This window comes from Temnothorax americanus, unplaced genomic scaffold (assembly GCF_048541705.1).
Source record: "Temnothorax americanus isolate GAGA-0224 unplaced genomic scaffold, ASM4854170v1 Scaffold8, whole genome shotgun sequence".
Taxonomy (NCBI): domain Eukaryota; kingdom Metazoa; phylum Arthropoda; class Insecta; order Hymenoptera; family Formicidae; genus Temnothorax; species Temnothorax americanus.
In genome coordinates, this window is record NW_027509802.1 from 2,049,363 (window position 1) to 2,072,892 (window position 23,530).

The window sequence follows — 23,530 nt, forward strand, 5'->3', positions numbered from 1 at the left end:
TCTATAACGTATCCTTTTTTCCCATGCCCGTGTTGCAGCACCGCTCTTCAAATTATAAAAAGAAGAGGGAGGAAAAATGTAATTTGCCGTTTTTCGAATTGTTATTTTTATTGGCGATGCAGACGTGTTTGTTACAAAGGTACTGCACACGTCCAGTCGCATCTTGCTCTATAAATGAGCGACCAGACAGTTTTTGACCTCTCTCATTATTTCGTCTAAAATTAATTCTACTCGAAAAACATGAGCATACGGTTCCGCACCACTGAACAACATGTTTGTTTCGACCGTCTGCGTCGATTAATGACGGGGACTCGGGCGTATGAATGGCGTAGGCGATATTGAAAGAACGGAGGTCTCTCGCTACGAAGACTTCCGTGCAATCTTTCAATCGTTGTTGCGGCCAGCATCTACACGGATGTAGACACGCGCGCGCGGGATATCTCGCGAAAGGAACGCGGCGAAAATTGATTCGATCATCGTCGCCGAGAGGCGGACGAACGCGCGATAGGTCGCTCTATAAATAGTGACACCGATGATGGAAGGCTTTAAATGAGATGATATGGCCTCTGATCGACCCAATCAATGCCTCCACTAAATCATCGTCTAAACTGACGGTCGCAACACCGCCGGCTAATATGCACACACCATGGAACGCTGGTGGGCGACCGGAAGAAACCACTCATCCAGCGATTGCCGATGTATAGCGTCTTTATGAGGCCACGTTACGATGAGTGCTCGTCTATGCGAACTCGTCGTCGCGTATTGTTAGATATAAACGCTTTGCTTTTCGATCTTGCAGGAATAACTTTGACTGCACGTTTCTTTATAGATGCGGTGTATTGTTATTATTATTAACTTGTGACAAAAATTACTTTTGACCAATAAAAATGTTAGATATTTTAGGATAAATCTAGCACAAGTAGAAAACAGATTATTTCATCGATTTATTTTTCCTATTAACTTGAGCATTTAAATCTTATTGTTTAAAAAGATATAACTGATCAGCAAATGATTTAATTAATAAAAATATTTATTTCATAAAGCAAAATTGAAACAAAATTCAAATTCCCCTTATTTTCTTATGGTTTTTTTTGTTTATTTAAATGTAGTATAACTGGATAAACGAAAAAAAATAATATTCGTGATTAATATTGCATAATTTCTCATAGTCATTCTTTTGATTAAATTAATAATTAATAAAGTTTTCGATGAAAATAATACACAAACACATACATACACTTTGCCCGTGTAGCGTAGCTTGTTAAATCCAGGAAGTACATCATTTTAAAAGGTTCTGGTTATAATTCGATGCGGAATGCAGTGTGTTGATATAAAATGAAAAGTGCATCGCATGAGTGCATCGTCACGCATAGCATCCGCTGTGACAGATTTCGATTGAAAAAGAAAGAAAAAAAGAGATGATAATTAGTGCCGTGGTTCACCTGCCGACATTGATGTGTGGCTACGAAACATTCGTTCAACTGTGCTCGAATGTTCACGTATGGGAGAAATTGGAGAGAAAAGAAATACGGGAATTTTGTTTGTCGTAATACCGGCATCATGACGATACACCAAGTTAATTAAATTTGATCTTGATAATTACCCGAAAAATGGAATCTTTAACCGTAGCCAACAATCCCGTACATATGCGTATCCATCGAAATGTTAATGCATTTCAATTAACTTCTAAAAACATAGTGTTTTATGATAATACAACTTTTGCTTAATTATAATTGCATAGAAATAATGTATAATTACTTTGAGATACATCGTTTGATTATATGAGAGAAGGAATGTATTTATTGCATGATTCTATTAAAGAAGCAAATGATTGCTGAAAAAATATAAAAAATAATAAAAGTTATAGAAAGATGTCTAAACATTAAGTGAAAAGATAAATTCTTTGTGATACAAATAACGTTAGGAAAACATTTATGAGATCAATATATTATTAACGTTTCAAGTACTGACTATAACTTAGAATCATATATACGCATATAAAATTACGAAAACGTATAAACGTCACACAAATTATCAAGTGTGGCAATCTCACGATTGATCGGTGATCGTATAAGGCAGCCGGCGAATCTTAATGCACGCGATTGGCCGTTCGCGTCTTAATGGTTGGTGCCGAGCAATCGGGTATCGACTTTTCCATTAGCCACAAAAGTTGTGGTCACCGTAACGACGAAATTGGCTATACCGAAAGGACATCGCGCCGGTGATGTTGGTGTCGGAGGAAATGCTCGGATAGCGAGGGGTGACGAAGGGGGTGACACGCGGAGATGGGTGGCGTGGTGGGATGGAGGGGAGAAGGGGGGATGACATTAATTCTCATAACATTTTACGAGGCGGTATCTGACCTGTGTCAAGTCCTTCCGACGCCCAGGAGTACGGTTTAGGAGTCATAACTCCCAATCACCCTAAGACATGCAGTCGCGAGCAATTCAGCCGGCACCAAGGTGCGGTGGCTGTTCTCTCTTGAATAGCGCGAGCTTACCGAAGGCATGTGGTTGTCCGTCTCTTTCACTTCCGCTTTTCTCACTTCACGCGGCGGCTATCTTGGCATATCACTGTCTTATTAAATCTTGTAGACCTTCAGTAATGAATTGTCCTTCTGAATTCCTAGCTACAAATTTCGCTGAAAAATTTCAGCGTCAAATGCTGTCGAGAATTCCGTCCGTGGATTAATGTGTAGAAAAAAAGATGTAGTAAATAATATATCACATTAACTTCAAATTTTCCCGATTATAAGTTAACTTGTCTTTAAACGTTAAACGTTAAACAATTCTATACTTTTAGTATCAGTAAAAAAATCTTATTATTACTAATTCTAAACTGAAGAAAGATAGCTGTCATATTTTATTTATACAATCGTCGGCGGTAATTAATACATTTTCCAAATGTATTAATATATTGATGTTTCAGTACTCTCAAAATATGTAATGATATGAATTTTTTAATGTTAATTGATGCACGATTTTCAACTCAAAAATCAATGAAACAATGAAATATAGCGCACTAACGTCTCGCGCGACAAATGCGACACGAAAGAGCTGCAGCGTTTGGTGGAACGTGCCTCGTTAAGAGAAACGGAGAACAGGGGATGCAGTAAGGGAGGCCCGGAGGTGTACATCGTCGTTAAACCGTACCGGGAATATCGCCGTTCAATTTCGCTCCCCGCGCTTTAAAAAGAAAAAAAGGTAAAAAACCGTTCCTGCCGCTCGTCGTATCGGCCGACCGGAGTTCTTTTTGATCTCGCTAAAGAATTCATTAAGTTTTGCGGGCGCGGTTAGGTATTAATGCGCGGGGGTGGGAAATGCGCGCGGCGCGTTTTATGCTCGCCCGAGCGCGAGTCAGGCCGGAGAGAAGAGGCAGGTGGAGGCGGTGGATCTCTCTTTTCTCTGCCTCCCTTTGTCTGCCCTTCCATTGCTGCTGGCGTCGTTTCTTATACCTTTCCGTGATGCTTGACTATCGATGGCTCTGTAATATTCGCGCGTGAAAGGCTTGCTATTTCCTCGGTCGTTTCTCAATGATAAACTTAAAAAAAAAAAAAAAAAGAGAAAGGAAAATTCGTCTCAGTTACTCACTAAATCTGACGATTAATATGTTTTATAGGGCGTATATTTGCGCGATATAGATATAAATATTACGATTTCTACATGAGTGATACATCTGCAGGGGTATAGACGCTTTTGAACATTAATTCTGAGACTTAACGCAAGCTCCCGCAGGGATGTACAATATCCCGTGTTTCTACAAAACGTGATGTACTGAATTTTTCTTCACCTAACACGTTGATAGAGGGGATCAGAATGGAGGTGGCCTGGAAAATACTAGCTGGACGATAGAGATCGGCTAGAAGGCGGGTGAGGCTGAGGTCACCCCGTGCTGGTGGAGTGCATTTGGCCATCAAATAACATCGGCAGTGCCTATAACCGGCTTACGTCCCGACATAAAGTTGGCTTGGCCGTTCTCTTTCTTCCACGGTCTATCCTGGCCGCGCTGCCATCTCGAACCACTAACTCGTGATCAAGCCGCCTAACCATCGTCGAACTACCGCCGTATCAGGAGTTGCTACTCTTGGGAGGCTTAAGCCCGCGATATCAGTTGATTGGGTCTAGCAAGTATCGCCGGAAAGAAAATTCCTTCCTGGATATTCTCTAAGAGAGAAGCTCCGCGATTTTATAAATTTTCATTTTTTATAAAAAGAAGAGAGAAAGAGAAAGAGAAATGAAAAATAAAACAATAATTTGATTTAAATAATATCGCCCTTCTTATGTTAAAATCATGAATGTGTAAATTTTCACTTTTTGAGTAAAGAAGTGGGATGAATGCTTTTTTTTGTTCCTAACTAAATGCCAAAACGATGAATGTGTACGTAATATAGCAACGATGATTTATACTGTAAGCTTGATTCATGATGAATATAGGTTATCTGATTACATTTTACATTTAGTTGTTATTTTATCGAATCGCACATTCATGGTATGGACATAAGGAGGACGATGTGTATTCTCGAAAATGTTATTTTTAAAATAAAAATTAAACACTTCAAAAATGTAATAATTTAATTAGAGTATGAAAGATATATTATTATACAATTTAAATGTTTTAAAATATATTGTTCATATTTTTCCGAAAATATCCGAATAAAAAGCTTCTATTGAAAACAGTACAGAAGTTATTATGTACACTCTAATGTTTTTTACGTGAAACGTGCAAAAAGGTGTTTCGATAATGCGGATATGACTGCTGTTACAATGGGAGTACCCTCGTTTAATACGCCAGTTCAGGACACCCGCTACCGACACTATGCTCCGGCACTTTCGGTTTCCCCGATATTTCCAATTAAACTTTCTGTGCTCTATACCGGGCGATACTCTTTCCCGGATTAGCGAAAATACGCTACGTTTGCGGCGACCTTACTGATACCCGGAGGTGGTCGCACATTTAAGGAGGGGACCAATAACTTGCCAATATCGGCATTACTGGCGCACTGAGCGCAATATAAACGTTTATGACCCAATGTGCGTCTGTTCAATCCCCCCCGACTGAGCTACCCCCTTCCGATCCGTCGCTTTCCTACCAGCGGCTCTCAAATATGTGCCATCTCTGTGCGTTGTCTTTAAATATTATTTTACAAATAAATCTACTTGAATCTGGATTGATCTTCAATTATATCAATAAAAGTATATCATGATGGAAAACAGACACAAGCACAAACAATATTTAAATTTATGAAAATGTTTATATTATACATATAAGAAAAGCCTTGCTTCAAGAGATACGTTGATAAGCTTCATTTAAATATGTAAATTGATCGTAAAATTAAACGTGATTTTATCCAGCAGTTGTGATTTTTTCATGAGATTATTTTGGTGGAAGAAAATGAGAACGACTGGTCGGGAGGTATCTATAAGACATGAAATGGAAGAAGGGTGGGTATTGGTAGCCAACACGAATTCCGTCCTTCTCTCTCGAACGTTGTCGTGGTTGGTCGTTGTCAATGTGCGTCACAGGACATATCCACGTCGGTTACTTGTTGTTCTTCCACGATGTGCGAGCACATCGTCTGTGTGAGTGCGTGTCCTGGACACTTAATGTTTCTCTATCTATAGCGGTCAGGTCGGGACAGCCGGGGATATTGTTATATACGACATTGTGGAGGACCCCGAGCAAGGAAAGACGAGGAGTGGAGCTACGAGAGATATCGCCCGCCACCAATTACCACCGACCAAGAGTTATTGAAAAGATCTCCCCACGGGAGAAACCCCGTAGAATCGCGGCTTGGCCAGGCTAATGAACACTGATTACAGTTTGGCGGATGCCCGTCGATGATTTGTGGACAGATCGTGGACCGTAGGTTAGCAGAGACCATTTCACGCTATACTGGCGACAATTTTTCTCGGCTCTCGATTCGCGCAACACTTAATATATATTAAGAGAAAATGCGACTGAGAAGCATCAATTCTATTTTCTCTATACGTATTCTTCCGAAGATCTAGAAATATATATATAGACGCGACTCACAGTAACGGATTGTAAACCAGCGTCAATAGTTTACGATAAGCTCAAGTATAAAAAAATTTAGACTTTTAAATTTCATAAAGTAGTAGAGAATAGTTCATTGTTAATTAATTATTCGTTGATCGTGAAAAATACAATAAATAATGGGAGAAGAATTTATTTTCTCACTTCTTTGGCATGCGCCATACGCCTCCTTCTCCTCCAAACTACATCCGGTAAACGACATAATTCGCTAACACCTCTAACTCCTGATATAACAGAGTATTAGTTCTGATGCTGTCACCCCTCCTTCCCGTTCTCCCACGTCTCGCGTAAAATCGTTCGACGGATACGCTTGTAGCGCGTATATAGAGTTCCTCTTTACCAATTTTCCTCCCCGAAGCTTCATCGTCTTTGATCAGCTCCAGCGACGCCCCTATAAGCCTTCGTGCAGCTGCCTGCGTCTAACTCGACGTTCCGTGCATTGAAATTCGTTGTTATACAAACACCGTCAAAAGTTAGAACCAACTGCCTGTACCGCGAGATTAATTAAACAATTATTTATAAGCAATTGTGAGAAGTACATTCAATGAGTTACGTTCCCTTAGCAGGAACTATAATGCAAAGTGTAAAATTTATATAAGTAGAATTTTAATTTATTTCCATTAAATATAAAAATATATTAGAAGAAATATTTTAATTATACAAAATTGTATGTCAAAAAATAGATCCGTCTATAATAATCCATAGTGCATAATAGATGCGAGAAGCATTCTTAATTAATAACATAAGGATTAACTTGGAAATTTCGCGATTGGCGAAAGCTTACGCCAATGAAGCGGGCATTAATTATTCCCTTTAGATTACGCCCGACACGATCCGTAAGATCTCCCATACCCGTCCCGTTGCGTCGCCATCAATTTCGTCCCTTTCTCCGTGCAATAACTGCGTTCCTCTATCTTTCTCTCTCTCTCTGTCTCTCTCTCTCTCTCTCGCTCTCTCTCTGTCTCTTTCTCGCTCTCTCCCTCGTTTCTCCAGGAAGCGTCAGAAAATCTGCCTCGTCTCATCGATGGTAATGCCTCCTTTTACGATCATCATATTTATAAATGTAACCTCTTCCCCCCTCGCGTTCTATCTCCATGGCCGATGAAAGGATCTCGTTAATTGGGAATACTGATGCCGGTACGAAGGCGAACTATACCGAATCGATCCCACCCCTCTGTCATATACCATCGCACCCCGCGCGCTCATCTATCCGCCCACCCATGAGATCACGACGGCGGATAAGACCCGTGGGATGCCGTCAAAGGGAGCTTATATTTATGAGACTTTCGGCAAACAAATGGATAAATCTAATATCTTCGAGGCGAAACGGCCGAAGCCGCTTGAGAAACTGATGTCTGGAGACGTGAATTCAACCATCTTCTCTTGTATGAAGCTTGTGATGGATTTTTCGGCTCCTAGTCGCGAGGAAATGAAGTATCATATATGAGCTTTGACAGGATTTATTAGAAGATGATAAATACATTACGGAGATTATGTAATAGAACGATTTTAATATTTCCAGATTGATTTTTAAATGTAATTAGAACAGTAAAGAAATTAATTAAATAGAGTAGGGAAAGGCAATATTATATAGGTACACATAACGCTGAATTAATTAAAAAATGGAAAATTAGTCAAAAATACGTATTGAAAGTAAGGCTTTAAGTATTTAGTGCAATATTACCAAGTATTTTGTCATACTATTTGAAACAAATATTCATAAAAACGTTCGTGCAACTGTCTGCATTCACACAAGTTTCGATCGAAATCGATTGAGGCACGATCGCATTAGCTCATACAGACAGATGTTTGACGATCGCAATAATCCAGCCGTGGCTTCGAGCGGAAATGACGCGCGTTTACAACGATGGTCACCGATGATCTCACAGAGATGATACGCGGCGATAGGGATCGCTTCTCGTGCTATGAAATTGTTTAAAAACGAATACGGGGCCCTCGCATGGCCGGGGCATCGTCGCCTTAATGACGCCAACTGTCACTAAAGACCCCTTCGATCATGCGCTCGGCGATGTGTCTTAATTGGTCCGCAAGTCGACCGTTATTAACGCAGAAAGTGACGGTAATGCGAATATTATCCGCTCACTGCTGTGGCGAGAGCAACTTTTGACGGCAGGTAGCGCAGGAGCGCTCTCGTGCTGTTTTACGTTTTACGATGTAATATGTAATTAATTCGCACTCGTCGCATCGGGAATGCATGCGCGCGTGATCCGCGTGGTAACATATGTAGGTATACGTATAGAGTCGGGGCGATATTTATGAGAAATTTTACCTGTTTCTTTGATCACGATTATCACGAAGATACATAGACAATCGTTATCATTTGCGGTAACGCTGCACGTCTGCCCTGCAATTACCAAGCCATAACTCACTCGCTACCTCGCTGCATCTAATTACCAGACTGACTACAACCGGCGATTCGCTTTAATAATGGCTATACCACGTCTATTTTGTGAATTTCCCTTTCTCAATTAAATGCGCGCGCGATTTTACAGCGTATCCCGAATTTGTTATTTTTATATGCATGCGCAATGTCCATTAACCCCGATGAGTCGCACACGCGTTGTACACACGAGTCATCGAGGTCGACGCGCCTCGGTTACCACGCCGCGCGTGAAGAAAGGGAAAAAAATTAATATTTATATCTCGCGTATATCTCTAATCTATACGCTATCAGGCTTGTTTTGTTACCGATAATGCATTACGACAACGTATTCCCCTCGCGATTAGCGTGACCTTGATGCGGAGAGCGCGGCCGCCGGTATACGCGGCGTTACGTTAAATCGTGGATACATGACTTCGCGTCAGGAGAGATGCGTCGTGGATGCGGAGACGTATCTTAACCCGGGATCAGTCTGGGCTGGTTAGCCGTCTAGTGGCATTTATAACTCGTCATTATTATTTGAGTTGATTTGAAACACGCGCGGTATAGCCTTTCCCCTCTTCGACTTGCATGCGACCATCGTCGTGGTCGTCATCATCATCATTCTTCCTTACATGCGCCGCCGCTCGAGTCCGGCAGCTGCCACGAGACATGCATCGACACACACGCGCCCCGGGCACATACACACGCGCATATGTAATAAAAATTATCGATACTGGCCGATCAATCGTATCGGAGACCGTTGATTGCATTTCCGTACACGAAGACGGAGTTTCTAATTTTTTGGTGGAATCCTTTTGCACCTTGTGATATTACATTTAGTTGTTTGTATCTCGTTAAAAAATTGTTAAAAGTTATAGTCGAGAATAAGGTGTTCATACACTCACGGGGGATCTTACATCTTTTTTGTCATTTATTTTCTCTCACGTGCAATGACATTAGAAACAGTAACAAAGGCAGAACAATGCCTTTCATCGATTCACAAAAGTTTCAAGGCGCGCATTCCTATCGCTCGTATTCGTATCGAGATTCTCTGTCGAATCATTGGTACCGAGTACCGTTTTCGTTCTCCAGCGCCATCAAAAGCGCCATAAAAGAAGCGGCCGGCGATGCGATGGTCGGCGGAGCCACCGGTGGCAGAAGGGAGGGAGGGAGGGGGGGGGGCACCGGGTGAAATTTGTCAGTATTAAATAAATAACCCATAAAGGCGGAACATCAATCCACCGTGGAGGCATTAACGCCCGATATAGGGAGGGCGAGGCACAACGGCTGTTATTTTTCATACACCAGCTACATCTTATATATGAGCGCGCCTATATATCGGCGCTCACGCATTCTTTCTCTCGCCGTAAAGGAGAGGACCTCCCCTTTCTTCTTGTTTCTTCCCGTTCTCTCGCTCTTCTCTTTCTTCTTCTTCTTCTTCTTCGAGGTTTTTACGACCGACACGTTGGACCGTATCGCGAGTTACGCCGTAGATCAAAAGTGATGTGTCTATTATGACGTAAATACTTAAGATCCCTCGAGTCTCCGTTACGGTCTCCGACCTGGGCGAAGTTTCGTCTCGATACGCGCGGTGTCAGGATTCGCGCTCGCTATAAGTTTGCCGAAAAAATTCTGTATTACTTACACAGCATCATCAAATGAAGAAATAAATAGAAGACTAATAAACAGAGATTTATACATATGACTTTAAACGTTCACGCTTCAAAATTCGACACGTACTTATTGATCATAATTTTTCGGTGCTGAATTAATCCGATTAAAAGAACAACGCAAAGCGGACATAGGAAAGTAATATACCATCACAATACTTTTAGTGAATAGAAGCATGTCAATTTCGTACTATATAAATATTGTATTATTTATCACATCATTTTTAATTACCGAAGAATATATTTGATATACTAGATTGCGCACGTTAACGGAGAAACGAAAGGAAGGACCACCGAAGACGCGGATGGTGCAGCGGCGAGCTATAATCCGGCACAGAAGAGACGCGGTTGAAGACGCGCGCGTGCGATGAGGCGATATACATCCGAGGGAGCGGCTAAGACGAAAAGCGAAATCCCAGCAGAAGGACCGCTCTAACGGCGGAAGGGCCGCCGCGCCGGGTGAAGGCGGCCGCACTGTCGATACAAGGGGTCGATTATGGCTTGAAAGGCACCGCCGATCCGACGACGCTCGGACCGCATTCGGCGGTCAGGGCTGGTGCACGGGGCGGCTACAGTGGCCGACTTGTGCCCGCGATGCCGATTCCGATGCCGAGATTACGGCGGATTTCGCGCATCGCGCGTCCCATCCCATCGGGACACGCCGTACGCGCCGCGGACGCTATTAACTTCGGCTTTGATTGGCTGCGTTTAATGAGCCGGGCGACACGCGTATATAAATTGCTGCTTGCTCGTCTTTGAAGATATTTCGAGGCCGGTCGCGGGAGGATTCCTCTTTTCTCCTCCCCGACGTCTCGACGCTCCTCTCCCATCCGCGCGTTTTGCCGTATGTATCGCGAATGTCATCACCGAATTTCTGCGAGTTCGTCTCCGTGCCCGCGTCGCGGTCAGAGCACGCGTTGGCGTGTCTTGGCGACAGATGAATGGCTTCGAAAGAGGAAATGTGTCTCCTCGAGTAAACTACGACATGCATATTAGCGACGAAGTTAGATACTTCTTCAGAGTGCAGCTGGCGAATTTGCTAGATATCTCATAGAGAACGAGACGGGCTTTTATTATACTGATGATATTTATTACACTCTCGTTTTATTTTAATTACTAAAGTACCTATAATTAACACTTGATTTCCATGTGTTTTTATCTTTACCAATCAAACGTGTCCTTTTGTTCGTCATTTGTCGCGTGTCAACGCGTCCATAGAAACCGAAATGAGAATGAAATGTTTTATGGCACTTCTATTCTATATATACTACGTATCTTTTATACTTTTTGTTTCTGTTTTTACAAGTGAAACATAACTAATCGCTAAACACTTGAATATAGTTCAGGAATAAAAATACACGATGTCGAAGTTCGTGGTATCAATATTCGAGAGAGTTGTGTCACAAAATTGAAGACGTCCCATGAAAATTATCCGAAGAATGTGTAAAAATCTTCGAAGTAAGCAAATTTCTATTTACAAATTAATTAATTCATATCGTCATACATCTGAAGCAACGTCTAATTTTTCAGAAATACCGCAAAGCATGGACGTGAAATAACCTCTCTGACAGTCATAAACAAATATATTGATTTTGTAATTTTCGGGATATTAATTGATCATTTTATCGCGCATTTTAATTCGTATCGAAGTTCAATATGACGTCAATCGGAAGAAATTCTTCGGGACGATCAGACATGTTCGCAAATAGATGCACCCAGCAGTCCAAAACGAACTACTTCCTTCCGCCGGAATGCAATAAGAAAACTATCAAGCACGTCGATGCGGGATCAAGACGAGCTTCGAAAATATCCGCTTCGACAGTCGAGATGTATCTGAGGATAGGACCAGCACCTAGTACACTTCAAAAGAATTACGTCGTACTTAACTCGAGAACTCTTTTAACGTTTCTGCCGTTCGAGGATAAATTCATTCGAAATTCGAGGTGTGCGAAATCGAGCGAGACCGAAGGCAGGCGGCACACCTTTACGAAGATCTTTGGATCAAAAACTTCGCAAGCCGAGATGTTCGAGGAATCCATAAAACATCGAGTCGTGGAGTTTCTCGACGGTAAAAGTTCGACCGTAATGACTTACGGCATGAGGGATTCCGGGAAGACTTACACGCTGTTCGGCACGTCCGCGTCGCCCGGTATAATAACGCGCGGTATCGAGCTTGTGTTTTCGGCGATAAACTGCACCATAGCGCCGTGGTACAGACCGACGTTTCAGGGCACCGTGCTCTGCCTGAACGAGACCGCGCGGGCTTCGGAGATGCAACGGAAGATACGAGTATTAAGCGGACAATCGACGGACGTAAAGCAGACGTCTGCGGAGGCCAGAAAATTTCTGGAGAACTCGCGACCGGGGAACGCGGATCCTGACAAATGCGAGGAGCGCTACGGCGAGTCAATGTACGCCGTGTGGCTGTCCTTCGCGGAGATTTACAATGGAAACGTTTACGATCTGTTGGACGACGCGGAAACACGCTCCCCGTTGAGATTGTACGTGAACACCGAAAGGCGAGCTTATGTTTGCGATTTGCAAAAGGTCCACGCTATAACTGCGCTGGAAGCCTGTCAGATTCTCATAACGGGCCAATCGAGAATGAGCACCGACGTGACGGGATCGAGGAACTCTCGATCGCATACCATATTCACGATAGAATTACTGAAGTACCAAAAGGATCGTGCAGCGGACGAAGTGGTACTTAGTACTTTGACCTTTTGCGATCTGGCTGGCTCTACGCAGTTCGAAAAATCACACGTGCGCGAAGCAAGCAACATTAACAACAGCCTGCTGGTGCTTGGTAGATGCCTCAAGGCTGTGAGTCAGAATCAGATGGCACCGTTTCGCCAGTCGAAGTTAACGCGAATATGCCAGCGAGCTCTTTCCGGTGAAGAAAATTTGAGTATTATAGTCAATGTCGTTTTTCGGCCGAGTTTTTCTGACGAAACGCAAAGCATTTTTAATTTTTGTGATATAGTTAGAAAGCTATTAACTAATCATGATAAGGAATGCAAACAATTAAGCGATTTTGAAAAAACTACCCATAGTCTGGACACATGTGATAGTAACATTACGACATCACCGTGTAGTCATCAAAGCTCGTCTGAGACTGCAGAGATGACTGGCTGTATCGATTCGACAGCGTGCAGAAATATACGAGAGCAGAACAGAAGGCTGAAGCAAGAATTGGAAACTGTGAAAAGTGACATGCTGAATTGCGAATACGTGATTCGACAACAACTAGCCGACCAGTATTCGCACATAATCGAAGAGTTGGAAGCGACTTACAAGGAAAATACCAAGAAGATCGAAACTGAGGGGCACGATCTATTGAAATGGTCTGTCAATCAGGTTGAGAGCTTTTATAAGGAGCGCATCGTTAATTTGATGCGGCACAAGAAGAGAAAACGAGAAGATAGTGGCGATTACATTGAGGACAACCATGAGCTTTACGAAGAACTCCGAGCTGAGAATGCGCAGGTTACTTCTAAGGTGGTGGTTCTGAAGGAAGCGATGAAGAAACTGAGAAAGGAGAACAAGACGATTCTTTGCGAAAAGAACAAGTGCAGCTTCGAATTGGCCTTGATAACGGAGGAATTGAAAAAGTTTCGACAGCTCACGCGAGCCGGGATTCGTAAGTGGGGTGGCAACGGTGAAAACATCGAGGACGATGCCGATTGTCTCATGAACAATCTGGAACGGTTAATGGATGAAAAAGTAAAAAGAACCGAGAAGAAACTTGAAGAGATGAATGAATACATTCGTACGATGGAAAACAAAGACGCTGAAGCCGCTTCCGAAGCGAAACAGAAATCATCAAATTCGGAGCATGTTTTGAATGACGCCTTGATTAAGGTAAAAGAATTGGAGGAGAAACTTTTATGCAAAGAAGCTTGCATCGCAAGCTTGCAGCATCATGCACAGTTGCAAGAAATACAGCTTGCTGAAATTCAACAAAACTTGGATAACAAAAAAGATAAAAATATAAGCGACAGAAAGTGCAGGTGTGACCGATCGACAAATATTTCATTTGACAATATAGCAGATAGCTTTTTTCAGGAGAACATACCTGTAGAGAAAAGTTCTTCACGGGTGTGCGTGAATGCATCTACTGTTGAGCAACACGAGCTTAACGACTGGATCATCGTCCCAACAATATTTGCGAGCCATGTCGAATCAACGAAGAAGAAACTCTCGGACACATCAAACGTCGGCCGCAAAAATCTCTTCGAAAGCAGTGGTAGTACGAATTGTAATGTTTCTAGATCGAGCGAGAGAAGCAGCAAAGATGACTCGGGTGTAAGTAGCGAATTGCAAAACGAAAGTCAAAGATCTACCAGCATAAGTGATAACATAAGTACCCGCGAAAACGAAGACAAGTGTACACAAACTTGCGTCATCGATGAAGACAGTCAGATTGCAGTGGAAGGAAGCATTGAACAGATAGATCGCGCAGACTCGAACAAATGGAACTGTCAAGAGATGTTACATGTTGCCGAATTGTCTCAAGATCTGGAAACTAATGAAACTATCCGGGATGTGATTGATGCACTAAATGAAGCGTCTTGTACGAACGAATGTCAGTTGCTGCACAAAGAAGGTGCAATGGAACGATTTACCGCAGAGGAGAGTGACATGGTAATGAAACGCGATAATTTATTCAAGGTGATAGAGAATAAAATGCAGGAATATAAACGTGAAATTCGTGTGCTGATCCACAAGCTAGCAGTTAAGGAAGAAAATGAAAGTCGAATTTCTAGATGCTTAGAAAGATACATAGAGGGATCAAGAGCCTTTGAAGGTAAATTATCTTTGATGCGTAATCGGCTGGATAAAGCGTTTAATAAATGTGCAAATGAACACTTACCAAAAATCGAAAGTCTAGAAGAAGAAGTGTTACAGAAAACTCTGCAGATAAACGAGCTCGATGAAAAGATTTCTAAAGTACAACATGAGCTCGCGAAAGGCTACGAATTGTTCCAGAAGATACATGATTTTGAGATTATTGTGAACAGATGTCGGAGAGATAAGAACGAACTTTGCAGGCAGTTGTATGAGTGTTCCGAGACTCAATTGACTCTCGAGGATAAACTGAAGAAATTAACAATGAAGATAGCGGAAAGAGACAGCGAAATTATTTCGTTGAAGAGTGAAATACACAATGTAGCAGATCTGAATGTTGCGAACAACGAGAAAGCGAGAAATCTGAGCGAGCACATTACTGAAGCTGGCGAAAGTATCGATTTGATTAAAGAAGATCTACATTATTGCGAAGATTTGCGTAAAAATGTAGAAAACACCATCAAAGCGGAAATTCATGATTTCAGATCTCGGTTATCAAATCATAAAAATAATACAACGCTCCTGAACGAAATTTGCAAGACTTATGACGACAGCCAGGATGAAATAACTCGTTTAAAGATGCAACTGGAGCATAAAGAACTGGAAGCAACTCTACTTAAAACTAACAGAGACGCTATAATAAAAAAATATGAGATTTTAATGAGACATTTTCAAAATGAAATCGAAGAGAAGGACAAACATTTTAAACCTGTTGCGAATAGTTCAAATAACTTGAAAAAATCTTCAACTGAGAATCAAAGACAGCCGGAAGAAATCTTAAAAGACCATGAAGCCGAAAATAGTTTCGCGAGTAGTTCTTGTTTCATGCCTAAACATGTTAGTTCGGAGGCATTAAATATTTCGTCGGCTCCAAGTGAAGACTGTACAACTTCTTCTGACGAGAAAGATGGCATTGGCATTAAATTCAGTGATAACGAATCTTGTCAGGTCTGTTTTTGCACATAATATAAACTAGTATTTAATAGAGAAAGTAAATAATATATTTACGTGTATAATGTCCAATTGTTATAATAGAATTTTGAAGTTTTTTATTAAATTAAAAAATTTATTAATTATTATATATAATACATTAGCTATATTAGCATATACGTAAAATTTGAAAAAATTAATAACTATAAAAGAAAATACCTCTTATTTAATATTCTATATCTTTCAAATTTTTAGGAAGATAGCAGTGTAAAATCAAATGTACGTTTATCCGTATATGAAACTGATAGTTCTGAAACGGAAGATATTTTCAATATGACATCTCCAGGTACCAAAGACAAGAGGAAAATACTAGATTGGGTGAAAGTTAGAAGAATCTCTGGTAAAACCGTACTTTCGCAACTCTCCGCTAAACATACAGATGTTAATAGTGATTCAGAAACTGAGTGACAGTAAACAACGTATGCCAATAATTAATGATTACTTAATTATATATAATTTTTGTATATAATTATCGATGTTAAGAATATTGCTGTATGTGCGTGCATTTTTTAAGTAATTTGACATTTATTTATGTTTGTGTATTTCATGTATTTCGTTCCGCTGAATATTTCATGTACAATTTTAAACACGTGTCATACTTTGTTAAATTTAAAGGGAAAAAAATTGTGCACGTCTCAAATGTTTATATGTTTTAATCCAACGTTATACGTTTAATGTGTATTGTTGTCTTTATATATTATTTTCTCATTGTACACATAGTACATATTTAGCTCATAAATTAATAAACTTTTATGCAGTCTTTACACATTTTTTCAATAATTATTCATGAAAAAAATGTGTGAATTTATTATGAAGGAAATCACGTATATTATACATTTGAAAGCTTGAAAAATATCTTGAAATTTCATCAATATTGTTATTGCTTTTATTACTTTAGCCATATAAACTTATTACAAGATTACAAGACTACAAGTATTACGCGAGCGATGCTTTGTATCAATATTTTATTGTGATACTATCCGTAAGAGACAATAGTACGATTAGCGATTGGGAATATTATCGGTATATCAGACGTTCCCCCGAGATAAGATCGTATGTAATAGCAAAACATGGTTCCGACATTCGTTACAATAAACGAGCCACCCACAAATAGAGGCGGCAACTGTGTTGAGCTTGCTCGTGCAAGGGCGGACCCTGCTCCAGATTTTATTGCCAATATGCTATAATTTCTGACATTAGATGCCGCTGACGCTTTCGTCCGCTCATTACAACCCGCCCCATCTCCAAACGTGATCTTCCCGCGAAAACGGCTACTTTGACCTCTCTCTCTCTCTCTCTCTCTCTCTCTCTCTCTCTCTCTCTCTCTCTCTCTCTCCCTTTCTTTCTCTGTCTTTGTCTCTCTTTCTCCTTCGCGGATACTGATAGATGAAATTATGACGAGGGATATCGAAATTGGACCGCGACTTCCACTCCGTAATCTTTCGGTTTCTGATGATATTACTGGGATGTGTGATGTGATAAGGGGATACGAATAAATGAAAGGAAATCATCCAATACGAGATTGCAATCTGCTGCGAGTTTACAGACGTGAAAACGATGCTGAAAAGTACTTTCAAATCGTATTTCTATTCGTAAAAAGATATATTCTTGAAAAAAAGTAAGAAATTGATTTTTTTAAATAACGAGGGACATTTAGAATAATTTTTATGTAAAAGATACCGTGTACGCGGGTACGATATTTAATTGTGCAAAATGAATTTATTTCGTTAATTGTTTGTGCTGGACTATCAATCTGGTTGTAATTATTCTTATATTACTTTCTCGTAGATGAGCTTGTTATCGCGATGGAAAACGGCCACGAGTGGTTTGCGGAATTGCAGATCGCAGCGGCCATTTTCGCTGGCTCACCTCTTCGTCGTCGGTGATTTCTCGGGGTAAATGTACCGCGAACTTTCATCTTTCAATTGGCAATAAGATTTGATCGTTGCGGGAAATATCATCCAATTTCCTTTCTCTCTTGGCCGGGACGGAACATGCCGCTCGTCCGCCTACTCACGTTCGCCCTCTAACTTCACCATCAACCACCCTCTTTCCGTTATCCTTTACACGCCCGGTCGCAAGATATAAAGATGGTGAAATCATCCCCTTTGGTTCGTCGGTTGAAATTGCACCGGTGCAATATCCTGTACTGATGTGTATTCATGATATGTTTAACACTATAGATTATATAATACAGTTATCGATCTCTTTTAATTGATAAAAAGAATTTTTCTGTTTTCATGTGTATTTTATTTTGTAAATATTTAATAAAAATAGAACCGTAAATAAAGTTATTTAATAAAACAATTATTTTACTATGTGTTGAACATTACATCTACATTAGACAGCCAAATGTATGTTCTATATATTATTTAAATAATGTATATGAGAGTTTGAGTAAAATTCAGAACAGCCTGTTTGAAGGTTGAGCGAGCACTCGGAGGAGTAATCAGATAGAGGAGGAGAAAGTTATTCCGGACGAAGTTTCCTCGAGACATTAGTTTATAATTCGGCAATCCCGGATCAGTATTTGTCACGATTAGCCGAACCCTCCCCCTTCTCCAACGGTTGGAATATCTGTTTCTGGGGAGGTCTCATCCCTTTCTTCACTCCTTCTTCGTAGATCCTGCGCGAGTTTTCATTAATTTCGCCCAATCCTGCCGAACTATTGTCGTAGTTACGCACAATTTCGGTACGACAATGCCCAGCTTTCTCTGGGATTGACGTAGACGAAGGGGGAAAGCGGTCGAGGGAAGGAGAGGCCAAGCCTGTAAGGAGTTATAACGATGTCGAGTGGGAAGGGTAAGAAGTTCTCCGGGTTCAAAGCTCGGGGTGGCATGGATTATATTTCTCGTGTCATTTGCCTTCTGAGTTAGACCGATGACGTTTCGCCTCGAGTTTCTCTATGGAAATCTTGCTACGCGAAGCGAGAAGAGACTCTTCGAAAACGGGATTTGACAGAAAGGATTTCGATACAAATTGAAGAACTTTCACTTATAATATCAGGTAGTATATGTATAATAATACGTATTAACTATAGTTTTATATATCTTTAAACAATCGTCGGTTTTATTATTCTTTCATAATAAGCTACCGTTATTTTGATAATATTGTTACTATTATTAATAATAATTAAAACAATTTCGTAGATACATAATTTTAAATTTAAAAATTATATAGAAAGTAACTTATTGCTGGCCAAACATTTATGAGGTACACATTCGCAACGAGATACGGTGAGAAAGAATATGAGTCGTTGCTCAGACAAATATGTCACTCGTGCGTAAACTTTGACTTCGATATGGCCACTTTTGTCAACGTCGAACGGTATCTTAAGAATTAGCCTCATGGGATTTCGAGGCGAGAAGATACTGCTGGTTGCCAGCGCGACGTTGAAAATACATGTGTGTGTATCGCAGTAAGGCTACAAGAAGAGACGGGCGGAATCGTCTGGATCCATTTGCAATGTCACCCGGACAATTTCCAACGGACAAACTTCCATCTTCGAGCTTCGGGGGTCGGACCCGCGATATTAGAACAAACGATTTCATCTACTACGTCCTCAAAATCATCCCACTACATTCTCGACGAAATCCACGTGCGAGCTTAGAGAAATACAGATTTCATATAAAATATATTGTGCTGTCTATAGACATAAATATTCAGTCACTCCAATATGATAAAAATAATATTTCCGTACAAGATTTTACTCTTATTATGAGATAATATGAATACAGCATAAAACACAGCCATTCCAAGAATAATTTAAAATAATTCTAACGATAGTAAAAAATGTTACAAAAATGATCATTATTAAATATCATGGCATCTATCATTATTCAAATTATTATAAATAACAATTAGTTTTAGTTCCGTGTGTAAAGGTTATTAATTAGTTCCGTTCATAAATACAAATTGTTACGATTTTTCTTTCGTCGGAAAAGTGTATCGCGACGCAGGATGGCATTCATCGGTGGTTATTTTGCCTATATTGTGGAAACGTAAGATACAGGTATTCGCGGTTATTCGCAGCGTTTTCATTACCGTACGCAGGCACGCTGAGAGCATCCCCGGATTAAATACAACCGTGCTTCCGGACGATGACTGCGTTGTGCCGCGTCGCGTCGCGTCGCGTCGCGCTGGATAAATCGCGATTGCGTAATATCGCGAGCGAAGCGTTTGCGCGAGTAGAGAATTGCGTAAAGGCAAATATGCGATAGACTACCCGAACGTCCCGTATTGTATGATTGTCTCCGTTCTCCGCCCCCTTATCTAACCATCCCTGTCCGCCTCTCGCCGCCACCGCCGCCGCCGTCGCGTTTCGCAGGAAATGCCTGTCTTGCATTTCCCGGCATTGTAACCACCCCGTCGGCTTCGGAGTATTGCCAGCCTCCACGTTTGAATTGCATTACCTATTATTGCTTATTGTTCGCACGTTACGTGCCTCTCGTCTCCTGCGTGTCCGGATTTTCCCTCTTCGGTCCACCCCTGATATTCCTTCCTGCTTAGTTGTAGCTTGCTTTTGCCTTCTTTCTTTAACATCTTTTTACTCGTTATCGTAAATATTATAATACTAGTTTCACGTTTCTTTTTAATAAGAATTAACTCTTGTCTTTATAAATAAATTAAATTAAATTAAATTAATACCCTACACTACGATATATGTATAACGCCGCGTCAGTAAAAAACTTACATCACTTAGAGGAGCTTGATGCATTTCACTTGCATTTGTGAATGTTTGCGGATGCTGAAGAAAGGAATGCCGGATTATACGAGCTCGTACGCGCAACGATGTATCCCCATACTCGCCGACTTGTATATGCTAAAAACGTATGAAATCAGATTCGACCGACTGGCCCGGAGCGATTGCCACGCGATCCCCTGGCGCAACTTACCGAGATTTTATTCATTTTTATACATATGACCGAGCAGGCGATAAGGAAACACCCGTGATATTTCACGTTTTTACATGCGGCCGCGTTTGCCTTGAGGTATGTTGGCCGGTCGCGCACGCCCTCCGTATAGAAATGTTATACGTCCTGGCCCGTGCCCTGATATGCGAAATAAGTAGCCGCCAGGCATCGGAAAGGCCGCGGCCTCGTTAACTCGACGTCGTAATCCGGAACTGCGTCGGTGAAGGGGGCTGTTTTCGTCTTCGCGATCTCTTTAAAAGCTTCAATATTACATCTAAAATTACATCATTCCTATAGCCGACGTTTGACACCATAAATCATCGGAAGCGTCTTATCTTGTATTCTTTATAGAAGCATCAACATATTTAGGATGCGGATGTTTTTACGCTCTTGTACTCTATTAATTTACAATGTATATCTAATGCAAACAGGAATATGTCCGACGTATCTTACGTGTTGGCATATGTCTCTATTCTTAAAAATCGTGCGCCCACGATTAAGTGCAAGATAGCTCATGCATAACTTATTTTGAGCTTTAATTCCTCTATTTTTAAATTGCGCCGCAACTTTGACTGGTAATCGTAAGAACTTTTAACGATCGCTCGACGTTGGGAGAGATCGTAGGTATACATGTTACGGATCTGCGAGTGCGGGCACGTGTGCAGCCCGGTTTATGTACGCCATGTGACAATATGGCGTTGCGGGTGGTTTGAGTGGCTATTGAGATGCTCGGTTCCCGAGCGCGGTGCCCTTACAAAAGAGCAGTACTTACCAGATATTGGAGGCAATGAGGCGGGCTACTTTTAACAAGACTACCCCGGGCACACCACTCTCCACTTCACCGATCCCCATGCTCGATACCAAACTGCCGTGCGCCCGATGCGCCCCGTTGTTGTGGAATCCCATAAAATTACGAGCGCCACGACGAACCCATTGATCCCGATTCGCTAACGAGCCACAAGTTGGGGATTACATAAGAGGATCCGCGGATCGTCTTTTCTACGGATGGATCTTATCAGTTATGCTTCACAATGTTCGTTTCTCAAAGAGCGCGGTGGCAGGGTAACTTCACTTAAATTTGACTCTCGTGAACGCGACGTGAATATTTTCAGCGGTTCATCGAATTATGATAACTAATGAATATATCGAATCATCGAAGTGCAGATAAATTACGTATTGTTAAATAAAGTCTAAAATAATATTACGGGTAATTCTTTAGAAAGAAATAAGTAATTGTTCTATTGTTGTGTAATATTTATTACTCGCTCTAGATTCTCTTTTCCGCAAAGGACGATTTCGGATTCGACGAATCAGGCCGTCCTTTGTTTTGATAATCTCGAGCAAATTCAGAGTTCGCAGAAGTTGGGTGTCCGTATACGAGAACAAAATTTGCAAAACAAAGCGTCGATTTGTAGAAATTTATCGGGCGCGTCACGCAATTAGGCAAATAAGCAGTCTAACTGAGAATAGCGCCGGTATACGAAACGGATGGAAGGGTGTAACGACAAACACAATCTCTCTTTCTCTATTATCACTCTCGTCCGCGCGCAGAAAGCAACAACATTTCATTTCATTTGTTCAGCCCCTGAGCCCCGCTGCTTTTCGGCCCGACATCACTCGACGTCAAACGTACCGCACTACCCCAGTTCGATCCACCCTCTAATTTGCTCCTATGAACGCATCCCTCTTTTGATCTCGCTTTCTATCACTAGCAATACCGTGATTTCTGCTAATCGCCGATGCAAAAGCGGAAATATTTCTCGTCGCCACTTATCGAACGCTTCATGAAATTACACTTTATTCCTACGTCTACTTTATCTTTTATCATATTATTTAATAGTCGATATGCCCGATATCATATGGACTGAAGGGTCAAAAAGAAATTACGATTAAATGCTTATTTAATAATTTAGATTAAAACTAGAAAGAAATTATCCATAGAAAAGGAAAAGTTAATAAATGTACATAAAATGTACACTTTCGAGAAAACGGTCATTATCAATTAAATTAATAAACAAACAAGTAAAGCCGTGTGTTCAATGGAAGGCAACGCGGTATTTTGTTGATGGATAATTGCTATATTATCGACGAACGTATCGCAGAGATCCGACAAATACATGGCACTCAAGCTCAAAGATGCACGCGATCGCCCATCAGCCGTTTTCTTGTCGAGGCCGTGATCGACAGGCGGCTGCAATAAAAGGGCCAGACATCGATAATTATCCGTTTTTACGAGCTTGTGCAGCTCTCGTGCCGCTCTATCCTCTCTTTCCACCTCCTTCTCTCATTTACTTTCCCTTCTTCGATTATCTTTCCTTCTCACTTGCGATCGTCTACGTGCACGAACGTCGACCTCGGCGACGCCGTATACGCCGGCGGAGATAAAGATTTCAATTCCTAGAATGAAAATTGCCGATCAATTTAACAATTGACCTGAAATTCCGCGATAATAAAGCGCAATCATACGGCCCACATGGAAACCGTCGGAGACGGATCGGTGTGTTTTTAGTTTACCGTGATGCATTACGTCGCCCGCAAGCCTGCAGAATTACTCATGCTCTGAGATCGGATCCTCTAACTAACGGGTGGATCGAGTCAAAGGTTCCTCCAGAAAACACGAGAAAATTTACAGATAAGCTCTGTTCTATGTTTGTATATAGTATATGTACCTT

General features: G+C 41.2%; 2 protein-coding genes and 1 long non-coding RNA gene across 6 annotated transcripts in view; 2 read left to right on the forward strand and 1 right to left on the reverse strand.

Moving 5' to 3' along the window:
- Nucleotides 1-23,530, forward strand: part of LOC143907175 (uncharacterized) — a 568,709-nt gene that overhangs the window by 223,252 nt on the left and 321,927 nt on the right. The window lies entirely within an intron of this gene.
- Nucleotides 1-23,530, reverse strand: part of LOC143907183 (uncharacterized) — a 124,502-nt gene that overhangs the window by 79,583 nt on the left and 21,389 nt on the right. The window lies entirely within an intron of this gene.
- On the forward strand, nt 11,576-16,557 carry LOC143907095 (uncharacterized). The gene is made up of 2 exons (XM_077423617.1): nt 11,576-15,903; nt 16,141-16,557. The coding sequence occupies exons 1-2, from the start codon at nt 11,764-11,766 to the stop codon at nt 16,351-16,353; spliced, it is 4,353 nt and encodes a 1,450-aa protein (XP_077279743.1). The 5' UTR covers nt 11,576-11,763; the 3' UTR covers nt 16,354-16,557.

Coding starts and splice junctions, on each gene's coding strand:
- LOC143907095 (XM_077423617.1), top strand. CDS start 11,764: ATGACGTCAATCGGAAGAAATTCTTCGGGACGATCAGACATGTTCGCA. Junction 15,904..16,140: donor GTGATAACGAATCTTGTCAG/GTCTGTTTTTGC, acceptor TCAAATTTTTAG/GAAGATAGCAGTGTAAAATC.